The sequence below is a fragment of the Anopheles arabiensis genome, chromosome 2 (assembly GCF_016920715.1).
Source record: "Anopheles arabiensis isolate DONGOLA chromosome 2, AaraD3, whole genome shotgun sequence".
Taxonomy (NCBI): domain Eukaryota; kingdom Metazoa; phylum Arthropoda; class Insecta; order Diptera; family Culicidae; genus Anopheles; species Anopheles arabiensis.
The window spans coordinates 32,432,560-32,454,488 of record NC_053517.1 but is presented as its reverse complement, the minus strand read 5'-3'; the positions used below and the strand labels follow the sequence as shown (position 1 = coordinate 32,454,488).

At 44.1% G+C, this 21,929-nt stretch overlaps 2 protein-coding genes across 3 annotated transcripts in view; both read left to right on the top strand.

Annotated features, from left to right (window-relative positions):
• LOC120896844 overlaps positions 1–21,929 on the top strand; it is a 134,158-nt gene that overhangs the window by 78,835 nt on the left and 33,394 nt on the right. The gene's annotated exons all lie outside the window — the stretch shown is intronic.
• LOC120896850 lies at positions 10,547–12,684 on the top strand. The gene is made up of 2 exons (XM_040301338.1): positions 10,547–12,010; positions 12,072–12,684. Exons 1-2 carry the CDS (start codon positions 11,160–11,162, stop codon positions 12,616–12,618), a joined length of 1,398 nt encoding a protein of 465 aa, XP_040157272.1. The 5' UTR covers positions 10,547–11,159; the 3' UTR covers positions 12,619–12,684.

The following is a 21,929-nucleotide window of genomic DNA, read 5'->3' as shown; positions in this document are numbered from 1 at the left end:
ATGAAGTGTGCAGATTGATACAATTACTGTCTTCGAATGGCAGTGGTTAAAGTGGAGCGATGGGAACGAGATTTGATTACGAACTTTATGACTACCACTTCACCTCTAATGGAATGGTAGTATCGAATTACTGCTTATCATGGAACAATATACCAAGTCGATGGATAATAAATCTACGATGGTATATTACAGCTTCTTAGTTAGTAGTTTACTTACTTACTCATCAGGCGTGGGATAGTTATCTTTTTTTTTATACTGAAGTTGTCATTTTTTTGCAATCACGCAGTCGTTCAATATTTATAATTCTCCATAAACTTTACTTGATTTATTTACTTTACTTTACAATTCTCCTTGGTATATGTGATTGTGTGTCATTCAAAATCTATGCCACACTCACTCACTATGCTATTTGCTTTCACTTCCTCATGACAGCAGTTTTCATCAATTCAAATATATGATACTTTGGTTACTCCCTTGCACTGCCCGTACAGTTATGAGGTCGTGCGACTAGTCGCTTGTGAACTAACTGCATCTGCAAGCTAACTAGTTATTCATAAATCCTCTGTTCATAGTTGAGTACTGAGCGCTGTGTCAATGAACGGCGGCTTTCGAAAGCATTGATATGATCCTTTATGAATGTTGCTGATTTTGTCTAATAGTAAATTCATTTTCTATGGATTCATTTTCTCTGAACTGGTATCATTCTATCGCATCCTGTCGCAATAACCATCATTCCGTCGAAAGTATAATCATATATTGCAGAAGATAAGCTTGCGTAAATGAGAGGAACAACTGAACGAAGAGCATCATCGGTTTTGTAATGGGAATAACAATAGGAGGCACCAACAATGCTTTTAATGGACCTGCAAAATTGTATGAAACCTAGAATTCTACACAGTCAATGGTGCATAAATTATTGTAGAATAAGTAAAATACTAACTTTGATCTTTATTATGAGCAACGGCGAGTGCTGATTAGTGATGAAAATACAGAAACATTATATACAATTGCGAAACAAAAACAATAAATCGCCGACTATCAGTATATAATGTTGAATAATTACAGTTGGTTAATTATAACCGTTTATTTGTATTACCAGTCTTCTCGTTAGCCACTCGTGTCGCTAATATAAGAAATAAGTCGATGCTAAGATTATTCATTCTCGTCGGTATGAAATACCAAAGTAAACCCTTTCGCATGAAAATTCCCGGCTTTCGGAAGTAATCAAATGCCAGCATAAATCGTTCCCAAATCCCAAACTCTACTCTATCCATCATCATTCTACTGATGAACCATGCCTACCACCCCTACCATGCTGGCTCGGTTACCATTGCTTCGGCACCAACGGTGGTACCACTACCCAGAATGTCACTAAAATTAGCAAAATCGATAAATATGAAGCGAAAAGAGCGAGCTCCTCGTCGTCGTCGGGCTGGCCGGAAGGCGGCGAACCTCGGGTAGCCCTGAATTGAAATCAGCTCCCTTCAATCCGAATCAGTAATGGCGTACTTCCGTTGATTAAACCATCCATTTTTGTTGAGGCGTTTGTGTGCGTGTGCTGATTTTTGTTTTTGGTTTTGCCGTTATCCAATGAAAAAAAAGCATCCGGTCGGTTTTTTGTGTGTGCTGTTGTTGATTGCCACACTCCATGTACCGGGAAAAAAAGGAAAATGAAAATGAAAAGGACCAAAGAACTAAAAAATGGAGAAAAAAAACACGTCTGAGACATAAAAATGATCCCAGCGTAGGACAAAAATCGGCAAATGGCACAAAAAATAGCTACCGGACACGATTGAAAAATCATTGGTCTTGAATTTTTAAATCCATCCTCCCAGTCGGTGTCGATTAGGCTCGTTCGTTCGTTCGGGTACTCCCAGGACGAGTTGTTCGCTTTCCGACGGCACTAAAGAAAAAATCTAACAACCGATTCGCTACCGTGTGACCGCACAGTTTCGACGACGGCCGCTCGATCCCAAGATACGGTTCGATCTCGTAATTAGATTTTGATCAGCCTCATGTAAATTTAATGAGATTACGTGCGCTCTTTTTACCAGGCCCGGTGGTGCGTAGTCCTTTGAGCCGGTGGATGTGTGACGCTGCTTATCTTTCTGACCTTATCGGAAGCTAAAGATGCATGTAAAGCTCGGACAAAAGTGTGAAATAGTCGGTGAAGGATAGAAACAAACGGCCCAGGACGAATAGAAACAAAAGAGAGCAAAACCCTAAGCCCCAAACACATGGACACATTTCGATGCGGTCTAACGGTGGTCGGAAATGCTGTGCCGAACTTTGACCGGAAATTTGGTCGCTAGGCGGCGCGCACTAATGAAATTCAAACATTTTCAATTAATTAATTTCGTCTCCGGAACGACAGAGCTCGGTGGGCAAAGGCAAAGCACCGAAAGAAGGCAGGCAAACAGCAAAACCAATGTTCTGCCTATGAATATCTTACCACGGCTATGTGTCGTGTCTTCAACTGTGCCAAGATTAGAAATTGAACAACGGTGGATGCTGAAGGTGCGAGATGAACTTTTCATTTCTCCAGAAGGACATCAGAAGGACCGTGGATGTCAATTAGCGAATGACATGACGGAAAAAGTGTTTGCAGCTGGTTTTTTTTCACGTTGTCACTTAACTCCTCCTTCGTGTTGGCGGAGGCTGAATACCGGAAGTGTTTGTGCAAAAGCTTCCCTATGCGATGATGATGAGCTAATCGCTTGGCTCGTAACATTTGCTTGATAGGATGATGAATTTAAGCTGTTATCCCATAAATGGCATTAACTATGATAGATAACATAGCAATGATTTGTGTCATGAATGAATGTATTTGATCCACTTTACTGGAATAGCTTAATTAACCTAGGTCCATATTAAAATGTTGACCATGAACCTTGCTGCTTTCTAACTTGTTACAAATAAAAAAAACCTGCTTGTCCTGTAATCAGTTTGCAAACAGTCCTGTTTATTACTTTTCATTCGTACTACCATAGTAATGTATTTATCCAGCTAAACTTCATCAATCGCGCTTTGCTGCTAATCGGACCTATATGGTGTACCATCTGCTACCTCGATTTTATAGTGCCATGTGGTGCTTAAACACTCCACCAAGGCCAGGATTAAACTCTATTTTCGCTCCGTAACAGCTTGCGCACACCTGCGTACCACATCCCTGGCCGTCGTAAATGAGCCGTGCACATCTAGCACACACTAGCATGGCTCACGTGGCAACGTTGTCACCGATGTCAACCGGCTCCAGACAATTACCGCACCCCGATGGATCCGCTACTCCTTTCCCGCATTCCTGCTGGAGCGTTTGCCATCGGGTGGTTCAGTCTCTCAGCCACGGTGCGCCGTTTGAATGACATCTAATTAATCTTAAACCCTTGCCCGACAAACTGTTAATGGGAAATTAAAAATAATACCAACCAAAGAACAAGCGAACGTCTTCGTCTACCGTGATCTTCCGCCATCTTCACCGTGCGCTTGCCGTGCGCTTGCCGTACCGAATAATAGTAAACGTTAAAATCATCTTGTCGCTGCACTGCACCCACACAACCATACACACACATACACACACTTCGACATGTTCATCCTTGCACTCCTTTCTCCACGGAGCACGGTGCACTGGACGTGAAAGTGCAATAAATTAGCTACAGCCATCAGCTATCGCACACCGAGCAGGCCTCCTTCGGCTGTGTGTGACCGGCTGTTTATGATGAGGTGACCGTGTGGTGTTGTAGCGGAGGGGCAGGCTTTTGTGAAGCAATGCTGCATCGCTTGCATCCCTCTAAATCAAATCCTCTAAACGTGCTTTGGCTGCTGCAGCGGTCTTTTGTTCGGGTACGGGTACGTTGTTGATTGCAAGGCACGGTTCACTGTGCTCCATTCGCTCCAGGCTTCACTCCACTCCGCGAGCTGTTTAACGGTGCTCCGATGCTAACGTTTGGAGCACACATAGAGACTTCCAGCACCGCAGCACAAAAGCCTACCGGAAATGATGTTCAACATGCGAGAGAGCTTATGAAAATGAAGTCACATTCGCTGGAATCATCGTTTTTCTGCGAGTAAAGTGGCCGCTGAGCCGGCAGTGACCAACGTGATGACGCACCATCTTTATCACCTCGTTTGTGCGGAGTGCGAAAGATCAGTTCTTGGTTAAAGTTGCTGAATCGTTTTGTTGGCATAACGCGTTTATTTAGTTTATTTTATAGTACATTACAGTAAAAAGTAAATGTGCAAATTAATTCTAACAAAAGACACCATTGGTTCGGCCATTTTGATTGGTGTTACTCCACACCAACCGTGAGATTCTCGCTCATCAGCCAGCCAAAATTGGTGCGACCGGGCGGGCTATGATTACCGGTTGAATTACTTTCTGCACCACAACCGGTGGTCGGTAAATAACAGGCGCACGATAAATGCTGTTAAAAGGGAGATGCAAAGCAGAAAACAAAACAACAAAAAAACAGCGCAGCACACAAAAGAACAAAAGTTTTTAATGAGCATTATGGTTCAGTGGAAATGGAACAGTGTGCAAAAATTAATGCACACTCACACCCACACACTTACCCAGGTCGTGCTATGACTGGTCGAACACCACCACCCACGTAGACCGGTGCGCCAGCACCACCGTAAGGGCGGCCGGGTGTGGCCAGAGCCGCAAAATAGCACAGCACTGGCACCAGCAGAACGCCAGTCGCCATAAGCACCAGCACCGATTTTGCCATCTTCTCGTTGCGCTAAGCACCACGCTGAATATTGATGCACAATCGCAAAGGGATGCAGTTTTGACTGGGTAAGCTAACCTCACAAATCAATCACAACGAACGCGCGTTAGCAGCCACCGGATGGGAGGAAAATCAGGTTCAGCAAAAACGGTAAGGCGCTGCATGAGCGTGCGGGCGGTTCGAAAGCACAAGCGGTACTGGAGGCTTCCTGTGCAACCCGGCCGCTAGTTTATAGTGGGCGAGTGCGGATTCCATCAATACCACTAATTGATTACCTATTAGCACCTTTTTCGAGCTGTCGTCATCAACATCCGGAACGCGTCTGTGTTGATTTCAGTGCTTCGTTCGTCCACTGTGGCCGAGAGAGCAGCAGTTTGCACTTCTACCGCGGGAATCACCGTGACGAAGTGTCAACTACAGGCCTTGCGGACATTACCTTACCTTCTCTCTCTCTTCTTAATTCATGAGGATTGACCTATCTTCGGACCGGCGAGGTGAAGGTAAATTTGAGGTTTCTGATTTTTGTGTGTGCTATTTATGCAAGAGGGTTGCAAACATGAGCACAGAGTCAGACAGAGTCATACAGAGTCTTACAATTAACATCAGGCTCATAATTCATGTGCACGTGGCTATGGCCTGGGCAGGAAATTAAAACCATGTCATATTCTCATGCGAAATAGGTACACACATTTTGGATTCAGCTCGGAGGAGATAAATCCCGGAAAGTACCTCTGTCTCTGGCTGTATGCTGCGTGGAAAGAACGTTTCGTCCCCGCATGTAATCATCATCCATTACGCCCTCAATGCGTTCCGTCTAAGCGAACCGAACTGACAGTTGACAGTTACCGTCCGCCCAGTCGTACGCAACATTCAGGATGATATTTGCGGTTATAGCTCATTGTACGTGCGACGTTTGCATCGTCTGCAGCCACCTGCATTCGAATGGAGGTACAGAAGTTATCACTATTTCTTCACCACTTCGCTACTCACAAACCCATCCACAGTCACGTTTCGAGAGATTCTGTGCATCAGCGATTGTGCGATATGCAAGGGAAAGCCATACTATCGCTTACGGTGGTGAAGGTGTGTACCGTGCTTGCTGAGGTAGCTAGAAGCGGCTCGGCATGCCTGTTTGCCTGGTTCGCGGAAATCAATGTTCAATTAAAACGTGACTCGCATGTTCAGCGCTTACTGCTGTATTTCAGTGAGAGTGTTCCACTGAACTGCAATATACATCTATTACCGTGTAATCTATTACGTTTCAGAGCAGTAAAGACTTTTTTCATACATCAGACACAATAGAAGGATCGCCACAGTAAGGGACATTTTTGTTTATGGAAAATATTGTTGCATTACTTAATTTGAAATTGTTATTTCTTTTCATTTCAGGTGAGTATCTATGGAGAATATTACACAATAGGGAAAGACTGATACGGAGAGTGAAGTTGACAGGTATTTGAAATCCAGAAGTGCAGATGTATAACGAGCGGCCAGAACTTTTTGAATCTGGTTAGGATTTTGAGAAAAAAAAAACACACACAAAATTGAAAAGAAAGAGCGAGTATACAATTCGTTTACGCTTTTCATTTGTTTATATTTTAAAGCTTACTTCATTTAATATGGCGCCACTGATATAACAAAACAAAACGTAAACGTATGGTGTACCACATACAAAGAACTCCCGTGCAACGCAAGCATTATTTTCAATCAATCACTGCCACTGGAGGGTGTCGTTCCGTCGGTCCATACCTTCGAGGCAGCCGCCGGTTCCGACTTGCCGATAGTGCCCGCCTAACGTGGCGTTTGATTGGCTGACGACAGGGACGACACGATAAATGGATAAAATATCGTCTATATTGGCAGTTAGTGTCGCGTTGCCATTGAAGAGTGACTCCACTTTCCACAGGGTATAGAAGAGAGTGAAAAAGATTCCGCTTCGGTGCGTTTCAATAATCCGCCTCCCAAGTCGGCCATGCTCGAGCATTGGAAGGAACAGGGTGCGCCACCCAATACGCTTCAGAGCAATCGATAAAGCGCGAAACGAAAATCAATAGCCGTTCATTCCGTCCTTTCACAGCGCAGCATTTTCTGTGTTGTAAAAGCGTGGAGAGTATACGAAGGTGCTTTTTTCTCATTAGAATGAAAGTACCACAATTCATCGTTGGTTGTGTTAACTTCCAATAGATTTTAATTTGTTTAAAATACTAATAAAAATTGTTGACATGTTTTTGATAATCAGTTTCCGCGCAAACATGAACGTGCAGACGCATAAAGTTCATGCACAGGGTGCCAATATTATTGTGTTGCTATTGACCCTACATCATGTTCACACATTGCATCCAGTCAAGTGCACACATTTCAGTTGGAACCGTTCGTTAAAAGCCTTTAATCCATAAACAACATGCTTCATTGGAGTTTTCGCAACCATTGCACGAGCGGCGGACACAAAAACTAAATTGATTGCCCGAGAGTATCCGAGTAGCAAGGCGGGGGGCAGGCAGTGGAGTCATCCAATCCTCGCTGTGCTGTAGTGATGCTTGGAAAAAGCCATCCGACCAGACCGGGACAAGCCAGACTGCATTAAGCAAGGGATTTTAAGGATTTGGTTCGGGTGAAATTTATCGCCCTAGCTTTTCCGTTACTCGTGTCTGAGGATAATGTTTATCGTGCTTGCTTTCAATGACAAAGGCACTAGCACTAGCACAAAACGATTGAAACGTAAAGTCTAATATATTGGCCACGAGCAACAATTGCTGGTGTGCTTGGTTGGTTTTATAAATGTATTTTTTTTCTTTTCCATTCGCTATATATTTGTAAATTTGTGTTTGTCTTTTATTCAAGAAGTCTTCTAAGCGTTTCAAACTGTCTCATGACGTCGACGACATGTGTGATTGGGTCATTTAATCGTTTGAATGCAATGATAGTAAAATTTAAGTACGCTCTTGGATGCTTATCCACATATTTATCCTTCGTTTGTTTCATGATGCACTACACTTGACGTGCCAAATATCATTTACAGTACACGCAATTGAGTTCACACATACACTCTCAGCATACGACTGTTCCGATAACAAGGATGGTACAGTCCTTGCCCAGTTGAAAATACATAAAATTATGAAACCAGTTGGAAGTAATATGCACCATAACAGCTGTTTCCATTTGTGTGCTATATGCGGTTAGGGTAAAAAGACACTTGCTGTACATCATGCTGTTCTTATAGACTATTTTTAAATAATAAAAAATATGCAAATATTTCCTTTAATATGACCGTTTTATTAAAACTGTTTTGTTAGACCCATGCAGAACGTGTTGTGAAGAGCTAGGGTATTGATCTAAACTCTTGACCATTTTGCCATCAATATCTTTATTCTTACACACATCGCGTCATCATCGAGCCTGAACAAAAATTCTCGGAACTCGGATGTTTACATATCGTCCTTTGCATAAATCTTTCAATTCCGAACCCTCACGTTTGGACCAACCATGTTGATTTAGGATCATCGGTAATGTAACGAAGATGTAAAAGTTATGAGTGTTGTCCTTGGCCCTGGTTTTAGATGTGTTTATACACAAAAGCTTCATCTAACTGCGTGTTAACCATGGCAAGGGGCAGAGCTATAATACATCCAATAGTTGATCGATTGAGTTTTAAGGTTTCAGAAAATGACATCCTTAAATCATCAAAATCGAACCTAACGATATGTAGATGAGCTGGAAGTTATTAATTCTTGCCATGATTGATACGTTTGCAAAATAATGTTTACATCAGATTGTTGATTTTGTATTATTAAAATAACGAATATTGCTGTTATTGTAAACCAAACATGGAATGGGATTTAGTTTACACTCCAATATTAAATACTCGAAACTTTCTCATTTGTTGCATGTTCCGAAAAGAGAGTTCTACATCTAAAAAATAGCTAATTCTGCTTACGTTGTCGGTAATGTAGCTGTACTCTTAGGGCAGTGTAGCAATCTTCATATACGTACATTAACGGCAGGGAATGTTACAGTTTCAATAAAAGAAACTATCACCATTGAACATGAACACATAATTCCCTTTCCCATGCTAGTGGTATGACTATACCAGTGTGCACCCAACTCCAGCACAATTATCAAAATAGAAAGTGATTAAGTTTGATTGTTCCAGAACCATGTTCATTTCAGTCATTGGGTCTGCTGAACACAATGCATCGTTGCTGGAGCTAGCAATAATTTTCATAAAGGTTGAATGAATTTTGAACCCTCATTAATGGCTAAAGTTTTTTTGGTTCGTCCTCTTGAGCTGAGTAAAGGTTCGTTGTTAGGCGTTCGTCCTGTGCTGTACTAACAGCTCGTTTGGAAACAATTGTTCATATTTCGTTGCCAGAACTCCATGCATTGTGAAAAGCTTAGCAAAGAACTGTACAGATTGATTTTTTCATTTATGCTCCAAAACGTGTACCCAAAGTTAGTTAAAGTTTATCACGTCACACAGCATAAAAGAAACGCTCAAATGCTTTGTCGCCATGTGGTTTTAATCTTCCCGTTAGTATAAAGTTTCAACGAGACGTTCTACCATGCACGCCTTCATCTGGATTATTTTCCGAAACCGTCCGATGAAAAGTTTACCATTGATCGACTTAACAGGGAATTGATAAAAGTGTGTGCGATGTGGTTTCAATGGTTGAGTGAATCCTTGTGGCCAGCTTCACGCAAAAGCAGCATGACGTCGGCAATATTACTTGATGAGCATCGGTCCAGCCGGGGCCGGACAAAAATTGAGTTCTGATCAAAAGTTTTTCTGAACCATTTACTTTTGCGTGCTGAAACCGCAGCTCGAACCTTTATACTGGTTTGAAAACTATCGTCCCTTGTTGTAGAGTAGTGGCAACGTTGCGATGTAGTATTTACCACGTGTGAAATGGTTCTTTGGGCATGGGTTTAGTGTTGCTCACCATATTGATGGTGATGGTAAAATATAGAACACAATCTTTTTTATTATATCTTGATGCAAACCTCACTTTCAAAAGATCTCAACAATTGCTATATGCGGAATAACTTATCAAGTTGTCAAGAAACTGGTCCTGTTGTACGTGCTTGACCCGAACTGTTCCTCGACTTGTGCCAACACGGCTTCATGCTGGCTGGCTATATCAATAGAGCGAACCCAAATTTCCGTCAATTGCTTCCGCTTGTTTCCGATGACAGGCGATTTCCCGTGACAGATTTCTATTACTGCAACAATACGCAACGCGGCTTAAGCCTCATCGTCGGTGGCATTTTCATTTTTCTGGTTCAAAACAGACGAACAGCCTACACTATTCGGCACAGAAAATCGAACAGCAATGATTTGTTCACTGAAACGTGATGGATTTGTGGTGATCGGGCACGTCAATGATGTGTATGTGTGTGTGCGAAAAAATAATAACCACAACAATACACCGGATGGAGAGCGCACGAGAAGCGTACGTATACGTAAAGAGAGGGGTGGTGTTCCAAAATTTGATTCGACAGTAATCCTCGCCGCCCGTCCTTGGATAGCGTGTGAACAAAAGCCGACACAGCCTCAAAGGCGCCGAATAAGAAAACTTCGCATTCGGTGGAGCGAAATGAAAACAAATCTATTGAATTGGTTTTCACAGTTGCCGATCGAGGAAAGTGTATGGGAGTATTGCGTGGTCAGCATTATTTCTGAATCGTATCACTGGATCGGTTAATTGAAAACTAAATTGATATTAGAGTGAGAGGGCAGTTTATTTCAAATACAGTTTCGTTTTACTATATTCAATCTAAGGTGAAAATATATGTCTTTTCTAATTAATTTATTTAAAAAAAAACTATACCGTGCGACATTAAAAACATAATGCCTTTAGTTACTCATTTAATAAAGAAAAAACATTCACATAACCCATTTGTTCAACAGTTTAACAGTGACACGCTACAGGTTTTTTTATTATACTTTGCTAGTTCGAATGTGAACAAAAGCTTTTGCTCAAGCTGCACCTGGACTGGAATTCTAATGGGATCATAAACAAGCGTTTCAATTGTAGAAAGCTTTCATGACCTGTACGTTTCGTGATGCCCCAAAGTTCACACAATGGTAGAAATTGGTGTACGGAAAGTGAAAAAAAAACGAACATTTTCCCGGAAGCAAAGTTTTTAGTTGTTGTTGGCGCTGTTAGCCCCACGCCATGAAACCCTCCCGCTTGCCCGCTCATTTCAAGGATCATTATCGCGGAAGTCACTATCGAACCAACAAACTGCACTTTTTCCGCCCGTTGCGCGCGTCGGGTGTAACCCGGAGCAACGGCGCTCCAGCTCCGCGGCATGCAACCGTTCGGTGGCGCCACCCTGATGGGCCCGGCACGGTTAAACCGGAATGACGATTGACGAACGGGGTTTGTGTGTGGGCCCGGCCGACCCGAGCCTGTCAGTTGCAACTTGCACATCATGCACCACGGTGGCAGCAGTGGTAGTAGTGATCCGCGCTACCGACCGGGCGGCTCCGAAGGTCGCGAAAGTGACAGTGACAGTGGTGCGAGATGTCGGTCATGGGGCCGACAGTGGGTGCTGCACTTGACAATGGTGGCCCTGTTTTTGACCTCCTATGGGTACGATCCCTACCTGCGAGAGCGGGAGCTCGAGCAGCTCGCCCTGGCAGCGGACGACGACGGTGTGCTGCTGAGTGTGGCGTCCCATTACCATGATCCCGAGCAGGACGATCCGGGCGAGGAGGACATCGAAATACACTACCACCTGCTGCTGTACGTACCGCGAGTGTTGGCGGTGCTGCTGCTGGCTGCCGCCCCGCAGAAAGTGTCGATCGAGCTGCTGACGAAGATCGTACACTTTGCGCATCCAGTGATTGCGCTGCTGTACGCGCTTCTGCACATTCCCGACTTCCTATCCTACGAGCTGCGGTACATTGGCTGCCTTTCGGAGCTGTTTTGGTCAGCGAAGCTGGTGCTGTACCTTTGCCAGCTGGTGGTGTGCTCGCCGAAAGCCGAACGGCTTTACTATCTGATCGCGGGCGCCTTAGTGTTGAGCCTCGGTTCGGCAACACAACCGTTCGTTGCGGAACTGGGAACAATCTATCCTGCTTTGTCACAGTACACGCTCAATTTGGCAATTGCGTTGCTGCAAGTGGGCATCTGCCAGCCAATGCTGTTCTGTGGCACTTGCGTCAGTTGCGAAAGCGCCGCAACCAGTTCAGCGCAAAAGTTTAGCTACGCTTTGCTCAACCAATTCACGGTGGTGATTCTGATAGCGACCGTTGCTTTAAATAGCATCCTTTTCCAATGGTAATTTAGTGGGCACATATCGCATCGGAAATTGACTCATCAACGCCCTATTCAATTACAGGTTTCTAACAGACAACTCAACCTTACTCCGTCCATTTCTACCGTTTCTCAGCTCCGACGATCTGTTCGGCGTGTTTTGGCAGCTGTTCTACGTGGCGGCTGTATTTTCCACGTTCGGGTTTCTGCTGATATACCTGCGTACGGCGGATCTGATGGTGGCATCCTTCGGAAGTCAGTTTCTTGCCGGCGTGCTCTACCTCTATCTGGAGGAACCGATTGCTGCTCGGTTTGCGCTGATTACGAACAGCTTCACCGTTGCAACTGCACTCGAGCAGCTGCTAACGCTTTATGGACCGGCGCACAATGCAGTGGCTGTGCTGGGACTTGCCTTTGGACTAATTAACCTGCAGCCGTACGCGTTCTTTGGGCTGTTGCTGACGCTGTGGAGCTCGCCGGATATTTGTGCGGTGGTTGTGCTGGCTTTCAATGGATTCTTTGCGCTGATTTTGGTGGTGGTCCGAACGTGGCTAAACTGTGAGCCAACAGCACACGAATGTTCGGCAACTGGGTCGAAAAAGTTCGCCACCCAAATTACTACCATTACATGAATGTGTTCGGCGGTGCCCTTTGCATGTTGGTTGTTGAATAAACGGTTGTATACGAGTTGAATTGCACAATGGAAATCTTTTTATTTTAATGCATTTAGGTTTTCATTCCTATTATTGTTGTACACGCACTTTATATTGTGAGCACTGCAAGCATCTAAATAAACTCGATACTCTTTTGTAAAACGAACTCACGCGACAAAAGAGCAAATCACTTGCTCAAACAAAACATACATAGCAATTGTCCTTTTTCGTTAGCCAATCATGAATTATGAAGAATTACAATATGCATACATTGCACGCTAATGGCGCATGTCACTCATTAGGGCTTTCAATTGAACTACAATACATTCGTGGAAAGAAAATAGAAAGCATTTGACTGATGACAGCACGCACTCATTGAACGAATAATCGCTGTAGCGTTTATTTTATTGTGTAGGTGCGTGTAGGCGCGTTTTTGTTATAATGCTCAATATTTGCGTACCCATTTAACATTGCGTTTCATTATCCGTTCGTACGTGCGTTTTTTTATGATAGTAAGCCCTCGTTGCTCATCAATCGCACTTTACTTTGTTACCTCTTTTTTCTTTGATATACATGCCCTATTCCACAGTTTCCCTGGCACGTGAATCGATTCCACCTTCCGTCAACTACCGCGGGTCGCCTCAGGTTATGCTCTAAAATACATGATTCAACGATTTATGTTCTACAACATCCCCTCGGTTGAGCTCCCTTCGGCGTACAAGGAAACATGGGGGAGAGGTACGACAGGGTTGAATGTTGTAACGGGTTGTACAAAGTATCACCCCTCCCCGTATTAAAGTTTAATGCACTGTGAGATCCCACAGTGGTCGTTCCCACATCTCGGCCAGTACGCCTGCTCCCATTCGACGCTCGGTAAACAGTACTTGTATACATAAACATTAATGTGGAATGCTTCCTTTTGCATACAAATGGCCCTCTTTTGTTGCTTTCGTTGGCTTTGGGAAGGGTCGTCCTGTGGCTTTCCGGGTGTGCTCCAAGATCGTTTGGTACCGAAGACACTGCGATTCTTCGAAAAAAAAAACATGGGGGAGTGTATGTTTGCTGTACTGTACTGTACTGAGAGTGTGTCAAAAACTTAAAAAATCTAAAAAAAGGGGTGCATAGTAGAGGGCTGGTGATGCGAAAAACAGAAAGCTTCTACGTAACGCGGCACGCACCACAGGAACGCCTATAGATAAGCGAAAATTGGGTCAATTACGGATTACATTTATAACCATCGTCATCCTTTTCATCGCGTTAAAGGATCACGGCGTGTCAGCGCGCAAGCTTCGACGAATGACGGATGGATGGGCGCACTTGAGGAGGAAAAGAAAGAAAAACGGAACCAAATAGCTGCTTGGCGCTTGCGGTGGGCACGTCACGTTCCTCACTTTGACGAGAAAAGGAAGAAATCCTGCCAGTGGAGATGTGTGTGTGTGTGTTTGTGAGTTTTTCTAACCTTATGTTCGGGAAAGACCCGGCATCACTGGCAAGCTGAGGGCGCGTCTAGCGCTGACTAGCAAACCAAAGCGCCGTCAAAATGTAGCACCAACCAGCCCAAAACACGGGGCTCGTATTTTGGTGGCACACCAACGGTAGAACTTTGACCAAAAAAAGTTGAAAAAAAAAAACAGGAATGTAAAATGCAAAAGAAAATGGCTGTAAAAATGTAATGGAAGAACTGAGTGGATGCTCCCTCTCTCGTGTGGTAAAAACCGAATCTTCGCCTAAATCCCGTCCGGGCCGAGCCGAGACGCTGAAGCTGTTTTAAAGCAAACCGACCGTAAGCTATCGGCTTTCGGCAGTAGCTGGCGAAAAGCGGGAAAAAGAAGCTCCGGCGGACGCAAAGGAATGCTTTGGAATTTGGAAAAATCGCATCACACAGCACACGGAATGGGGGAGAATCCAACGTTAAATCCATCATTTTGATTTTCACCCCACAAAAACCATCACAGCTTGGTTGGTTGTTAGTAACACCACTGCAACAGTATCTATCAGTTACGAAACAGCAGGGGTTTTGCGTAGGATAGGGAGGGAAGGATGTAATGTCCAGGAAGTGGTATCCCTCCAATGCTTTCAATGCTAGTGTCTATTTCGGGGAAGGATTACACCGACGGATGCTGCTCCCCGTCGTCTCCCATTCACTGGCTCCAGTTTCCTTAGCGGCTTTATTCGCGTCATCCATCAAAGTGGCGGAGACTGCGGCCATACCGTTTGGGTTTAGTGCGGGATCATTATTGCATTTCCAAGAACAGTTCAAGCTTAAAAACCACTTTACTGGGGAGCAGTTTGATTGTGGGTTGATTTTGTTTCCGTTTTGCTTGGAAAGGAAAAAGGAAAAAGCTTCCCCTGAACCAGCAGCATTAAACAAACCATTAACGTGTAAGCCTACCTAGCGGAGGATATATTTTCCCTTCTCGATGGACGGTATCTTCACAGTGCTTGATACGTTAAATTATTATGAATGCATTTCACTGAGAAAAGTTTGAGAAACACAACGTCTCATAATCCGATGTCGCTGTAAAGTTGACAAACGCAACACCAAGGCCAAACCCATCATTCCACCGCTCCAGCAGCAACATTGTGTGATGATTAAAAATAGCCTTCGAAAACCATGGCAGCACAGGAACAAAACCACCGGGACAGAAGATAATCCACTCATAGGAAAATTCCGCGAAGCTTCTTTGTGCCGTGTGCTGTGGAGTGATGGAAAAGTTGTCATGCTTTTGCACACGGAAGGAGCAAGACAAAGGGCGCGCGCGCTCGCCGTAGATAGATTATCGCTCGAACAAACCGGTGAATGATCATGCAAAGTGGAAGCTACACACGCTGGTTTGAAAATAAGCACTTGCCACACAAACACATGCACACAAAGGGAAAAGCACGACAACTACTCGGACGTCAGCACCGAATATGCTGTGCTGGCTCTGGCACTGGCGCACCGGACAAGCATCATTGCCACCGGCAGGATTAGGCAGTCGCTTACTAACAAGACCTCCATATCCCGCCGGTGCCGCCGCACGTCCACGTTGTGCCCGGAGCCCTCCAGTATCGCTGAACGGCAAAGAATCAGAACGGTATGATGAAAAACTATCGCGAACGTTCTGGTGCAAATGATGTTAACGAATAGGGATTTTTTTTATAAACGAAATCCTTCCGCCCACTATACGAAAGAGCAAAAGAACCCAGAATGATAACAAAAAACAACCTAAAAGAAAGAGAAACCAACCAACCAACCTCCGGATCATGCACCAGCGAGCCACCAACGACGCGCTCCGGTTTCGCGGGGAAACAAGCGCTCCTGTTGACGGGAGTGGAGATCGCTGATGATGCGCTAAAACATAATCACGTTCGCGAATTACGGTGTCCCGTGCTGCGGGAAAACCCGGGGCGTACCAAATGCAATGAAACGAGCGCCCATAACTTGCAGAATGGGTCAATTTCAGCAGCCGATGCCGTGAGCCACACCGCTGAGAGTGCTTTTTTCTGTATCGTCCATCAGCGAGTTTTTCAGCTTGCTGGTTGGGTGTTTCCCCCAGTTCTTTTTTTTTGTCCGTCCCACGTTTCTGCACCACTAGAGCGACAAAAGCAACAGCGCTCGGCAGGGGCAGTGCTCAGTCAAATGAGTCGCGCTCTAAGTGAGTGTCACTCGGTGGTTCGACTTTTTCCGGAAAGTGCATCGTTCGGGCACGTGCTGGTAAAAGAAGAAAGAAAAAACGTGGTAGCATCAGAACGGTGGGCTTTTATGTCACCCGCGCTTTTGTAGTGTTTTTGATATCGCCATCAAAGGTATTGTGGAGTTTTTTGTTTGTTATTTTTTGTGCTGTTCTCGCGCACGGTTCGTTGGATGCGCTGCGCTAGCTCTTTATAATGCACTATAAATAGTGTGTCAGTATCAATTAACGGCTTGTTTTTCATCTTCAGAGATCAATACTATTTTAGCTCGAGCACACTACAAAGGTTTTCGGTTGATTACAGTGTTGTGTATTGATGAAGCTGGTCTTTTTTTGTTATATTTTTGTTTTTTTGATTTCTATACTAGTATTTCTTTATGAAAAGCTCGACTACATTACAAAGCTTTTCGAATGATTACAGTGGTGTGTATTGTTCAAAACGGGTATTTTTTATTACTATACGTGTACTTCTTTATGGAAATCATTCTATTATTAATGAAAAAATGCATGAAAAAAGTTTTGATAGTGTTGTTGTCAGTCGTGCCGACCCCTGGACTTGCCGTGGCAGTTGCGCTGCCACCGGTCAACGTCCAGGGGGACGACAGTGTGTACACCCCCAATAGTCGCACACACTAAGCGCGCAAGGCTTAGTGTGTGCCGACCGCCGAGCAGAGTGTGTTTGCGAGCCGATCGAGCAGGAGCTCTCGGCAGGGGCGCTCGGTGCAGCTGGTGCGCGACCACCGTACTATTATATTTTAAAGTGTATTGTGTCATTTATATTTCATTTATTATTGTACGTCTCATTAGTGTGATAAATAAATACAAGTGTTAGAACACAGCAGATAGAAATCCAACACTGCAGAAAAGTTTAAAATGTTTTGGTTTTTTTTCTGAAATCTGCCGAGTATTGAAGAAATTCGGATGCTAAATTCAAAAAAATAATTTTAAAAAAATAATAAAAGTCCTAATATGTTTCGCGACATAAAAGAAGCAAAGCTAATACATGGCATGCAGTAAAGTCAGTTTAGTCAGTTTTAATTATGTTGCGTTGAACTTGTCATTCTAGATATTGTCTGAACTCCTATGAACCTGGAAATTGCTTTTTTAGGCTAAGTGAAAGGAATGCTTTTAAATAAAAGAGCTTAAAATATTCCAATGGGTTTTGTTTCCATTTCTTACATCCATTAAAAACTGTCTAGGCGTAGATATTGAAAGTTTGTTATCATAACATGCGTTAAGCTCAAAGTCAGATCGATGCATAAAAGCATGTGTTGATGCTGAGCACATGAATGAGAGATTTTTCCTCGAACTGACACAGCGGGAACTGACAAACTGTGTGTGGTCGAGGTGTGTGATGGCAGTTTTTGTGGTATGCAAACCAATTACTAAATGGCATGTCTGAAGGGTGAAACACCTCATTGATGTGTAAGCTCCACGCAGTCATCAGGTCTCGTCAGTACGTAGGCTAGCGTTCCGTCTTTTTCGGAACCGAGCAGGAATGTTTGCACGTGCAACCATTTATGAAACTGATTCCCATGAACCGCTCCCGGCAGCCGTGCACTGCAGCAATGCATTTTTGCGAACCAATCTATTTAATTGGTTTGTTCATTTTACATTAGTTGATTGAATTATTCGTTGAAATGTTCAAAGCTATCATAGGGAAAAATGCGGAAAAGTAGTAACTTATCAGTGTACGGTTTTGCCAATCACTGCGGAAGTATGTTGTACAGCTTAAAGGGGAACTACCACATAAACATCATTCACCTTCTCAGCAAAGTACAATAGAAAGAGGTTTAATGATTTTGTGCAACTGCATATCTTGTCGACTTTACCGTATCTCGTCTCCGTTGGCAGTATGATGGATGGTATTGCTATTTGTTGCATTCCCTTCACTAGACACCTCTGCTGTGTGAATCTGATACACTACGTGAGTGAAATCTATTGTGAATCATACTGCAACAGGGTCGAACAGATTTGCACGGCTACATTCGAGCAGAAACTCATCTGTCTGTAGGCAGAGCAAAAGTTCTCCTGCAAACGTATGCTGTAAGAATTTTTCCCATTTAGTTTGCTCTTAACAAACAACCATTTGCTAGCGATGGGTGTCGGACTCTAAACTATTTTTCAGCAACGATACATCGCACGATCTCGATGCATCAGTTTCGTTTTTTTTTGTTCGATTCGCCTTTGCTTTTAGGCAACAGCACATGCTGAAATCGAACGAGACGAGTGAGCATGTTGCACGATGGTACGATGGTTTGCAAAAGCGTTAGCACAAAGGAACGATACGGAACGGCTCGATAGCTCCTCCGTCAGTATCTTTCGGGGTACGAGCCCTAAGCGTCACTGTGGTTTTCTCAATGTGTCCCGTGTTGCCGTAACATGAACCTTTAAAGATCGTACCATCATAGACAAGCGCACATCCCTCGGTCGGATACGAGTTGACTTTTCTACCAAGCAGAGCTGCTGTTTGGTTCGCAGGTAGGCAACATTTGCACTAAGAAAACCGCTGTTAAAGTATTTACACATCACCCATGACACGGTGACGTTGCCGGTGCCGTCCGCGTGCTGTGTATCCGGACGTATCCGGTGTGCGGTGGCTGCTGCTGCTGCTGCTGCTGCCATATGCTGCACGAAACAACCGGAATTGTCATTCCTTTGAACGTCAGCTTCATTCAGACACTTTTTGCCTCGCTGTTGCGGCAGACAAATCCGGCCAACCAGACAGGATAAGAAATGGAGAGCAACATTCTTTCAACGCTTCTTCGCCTCCGCCTAGCATCCGCACTGAACGAAACGATTCTGAGGCCCTGTTTTTCGTTTGTCTCACTGACACTAACATGCAGCACAATGTATACCCACTGCTGCCCGGGAGGGAGTGTGCGGTACGTGTGAACTATTTCTTCGGTGTGCAAATTACAAAACTCTTCACCCTTCAACACCTCATCTGCCAGCGCTGTGTTAGCGATGCTGCTGCTGTTAGCGAATGGAGGACCCAGCGTTCATTCATTAAACCGTATGGTTTATGGTTTCCTTGGAGAGAAAACCCGGAGAACCAGGTAACGATACAGTGTGTGTGTGTGTGTGTACTTGTTTATGCGCCTAACGAAGGGCGTGGGGATGGGGAGCTGTTACCATCTGTAATTCTCGATTAGGTGACAAAACACTAGCATAAACAGAATAAATTTCCCTTCTAATTAATGCGAGCACCGGGCTAAGTCGCTGCATCGTTGCGTCGTTCTTTCGCGCTTGCTACAGACGTGCTTAGCGTACTACTCTGTAGTAAGCTCTGCGATTACTCTTAAGCGCAACAAAATGGTGCTGTAAAGAGCTGATGTTTATTTTACTGTTACTGTCGTGAGTGTCTTTGTGTACTAAAGTACGTAAATGTTTAGCTTTGGTTAGTGGGATTCAAGTGAGTAAAGAATTTAAAAAAAAAATCAATAATGTGTTTGATAATTCTTACTCTCCCTACGGCACATTAATGTTGTTTCGCAGAAAGAGACCTCCATTCCGCTGAGCGCTCGTCGTCACATCCGTATTGATCACGCTGCTGCGCCACCCACTGACACATCGAGCAAATATTTATCACTTGCCGAAGGAAGCACAAGCACACAGTCGTCGCTACACAAACATAATTAATGTGAACTTGATAACCACGTAACGAGCATGATTTTGTTTGCGTTTGCGACAAATCAAACGCAGCACACGGTGCGTTGTACCACTGGCAGCACTTCCAGCTCAGCGAACAGGAAGCCACAGTTGGTTCACATGACAGGAAGTACATTCATCATATCGGCCACAAGCTTTGCTAAATTAACTACAAACGTGCAAACGACCGCAGAACCATCCCAGGAAGGTTGTGTTTAAAATATCGTGCTTACAAAACACAACAGCCGAAAAAGACTCCATCTACACTAGCATTCCGAGACGTACGGCTACGACGAGAGCGCAGTCGACCAAAGCCCTTCTTAAGCGGCAACTGATTTGTTTACTGTGACGCTTTCCCCCTCCCGCCCCACCTCCTCCTGTCTGCCGAAAAGTGAGACATGCTCAACCGTACTGCATTGCCCTCGAGCCTGCTCGGGTGCTGTCTTACCATTCTTGGTCTGGGCAAGAATGGCTTACGTCCTAGCTTTTACCCATCTGCTGATTTACGCCAGCAGGTCGAATGGCAGCAGGGCGCACAGATCAGCTCTTTTAAGGAGCCGGCGCTGGTATGATTTATGCACGGGCAGGCGGCAGCGTACCGTCCTCTAGCTATATGCGAACGATAAGCACAATTTCAAATAGGTCATTTAGTCTTAAGGAGGCGCCGGGGAGTGCTAGAGCCTCCGATTTTATGATCTCCGTGGTGAGCAATTACGGTAAACAGAGTGTGTAAATGGTATTGTCGTTCGGCGATCGGAGGCGGAATTAAATGCTGTGCCCACTAAGCAATCTCTTTTTCCATTAGAAGGGCAAAGGAGTTTCCGCCTGCCGTTGTTTGGTTAATGCGCCCCGACGTAATGGGTTCGCACTTGTTAGGCAATTTATGTTTGCAGCTCTTTTCACCATGTCAGATTTTAAATGTATGGTTAGAACGATGGAACGTTTGATGACTTTTTTGTGACAAATTTGTGAAAACTGCAAAATAAGTGAATTTTGGGTCATTTCAATTCATGCCTTTTTTGTATTCGCATATGTTAAAAAAAATAATAATAGAAAATTTTAATTAAAATGTTATTTCATTCGTAAGCTCGAACAGCGCTCGAAAGATGTGTTTCTGTTTAATGAAAAAGTAAAATATTGTTTTTTTTAATCTAATTGCTTATATGATTTTTATTTGATTCGACTGAAAAATTTAATTACTTTCCGCATTATTCAAAACGATCTTGCACGCACTTCAAAAATGGGTGAAACAATCACAACAGTGTGCCACCAACACGGTCAAGTGCTCTTGTGATTGCAATCGACGAGTTGTCACTTCAGTGCATTTGTTTTTGTTTTGTTGTTTTAGTTGATATCAGACCACACCACACCCTAGTTTTGAGTGGGAAATGATCCGAGCGAAAAGTAAGCACCCCGGTGGTTCACAGAAGAAAGGAAAAAAACTTCTCGTCGGAAGCTGAAACGTACCGCCAGATAACGAGCGATTAAATTAGCGCAATTTATTACACTCTCCATCTATTCACTGCTCGTTCGAGCCATTCCGTCGTTCGTGCGTTGATTTTCTGGTCAGGTGGCAAGGGGTTGGGTGAAACTGTGCATAACTTACCGCACTTTTCTCCGCTCCAATCGTTCCCCTGTTCTATGCAGCAACCTGCGCAGTCAGGCTATACCGGTAGAGAGATATCGTATTCTGGGCCATTTTTTTCTCTAGCTCTTCTAGCGAAGCTTTGTAAACTTCCCTTAGCAGGTTAACTGGAGATGATCGCATTATGGTTTGGTACAAAAAGTGTAAACTCTTCCCACCTGGCAGCTTCCTTTTTCCTCTACCTTTAAACTACGCATTGAGGTTTCGAGGGAGGAAGAAAAAACTAACCCAAACGAAACTTTGAAGGGGCTTGGTTGTGATTCTTGCCAAAAATGAGCAGGAAGGGAAGTTTTGATTGCATTCTGTTTTATTAACCCTGC

What these genes read in the sequence shown, in the direction of transcription:
- LOC120896850 (XM_040301338.1), top strand. Translation starts at nt 11,160, where the DNA reads ATGCACCACGGTGGCAGCAGTGGTAGTAGTGATCCGCGCTACCGACCG. An exon ending in AATAGCATCCTTTTCCAATG is followed by an intron (nt 12,011 to 12,071) that starts GTAATTTAGTGG and finishes ATTCAATTACAG; the next exon opens with GTTTCTAACAGACAACTCAA.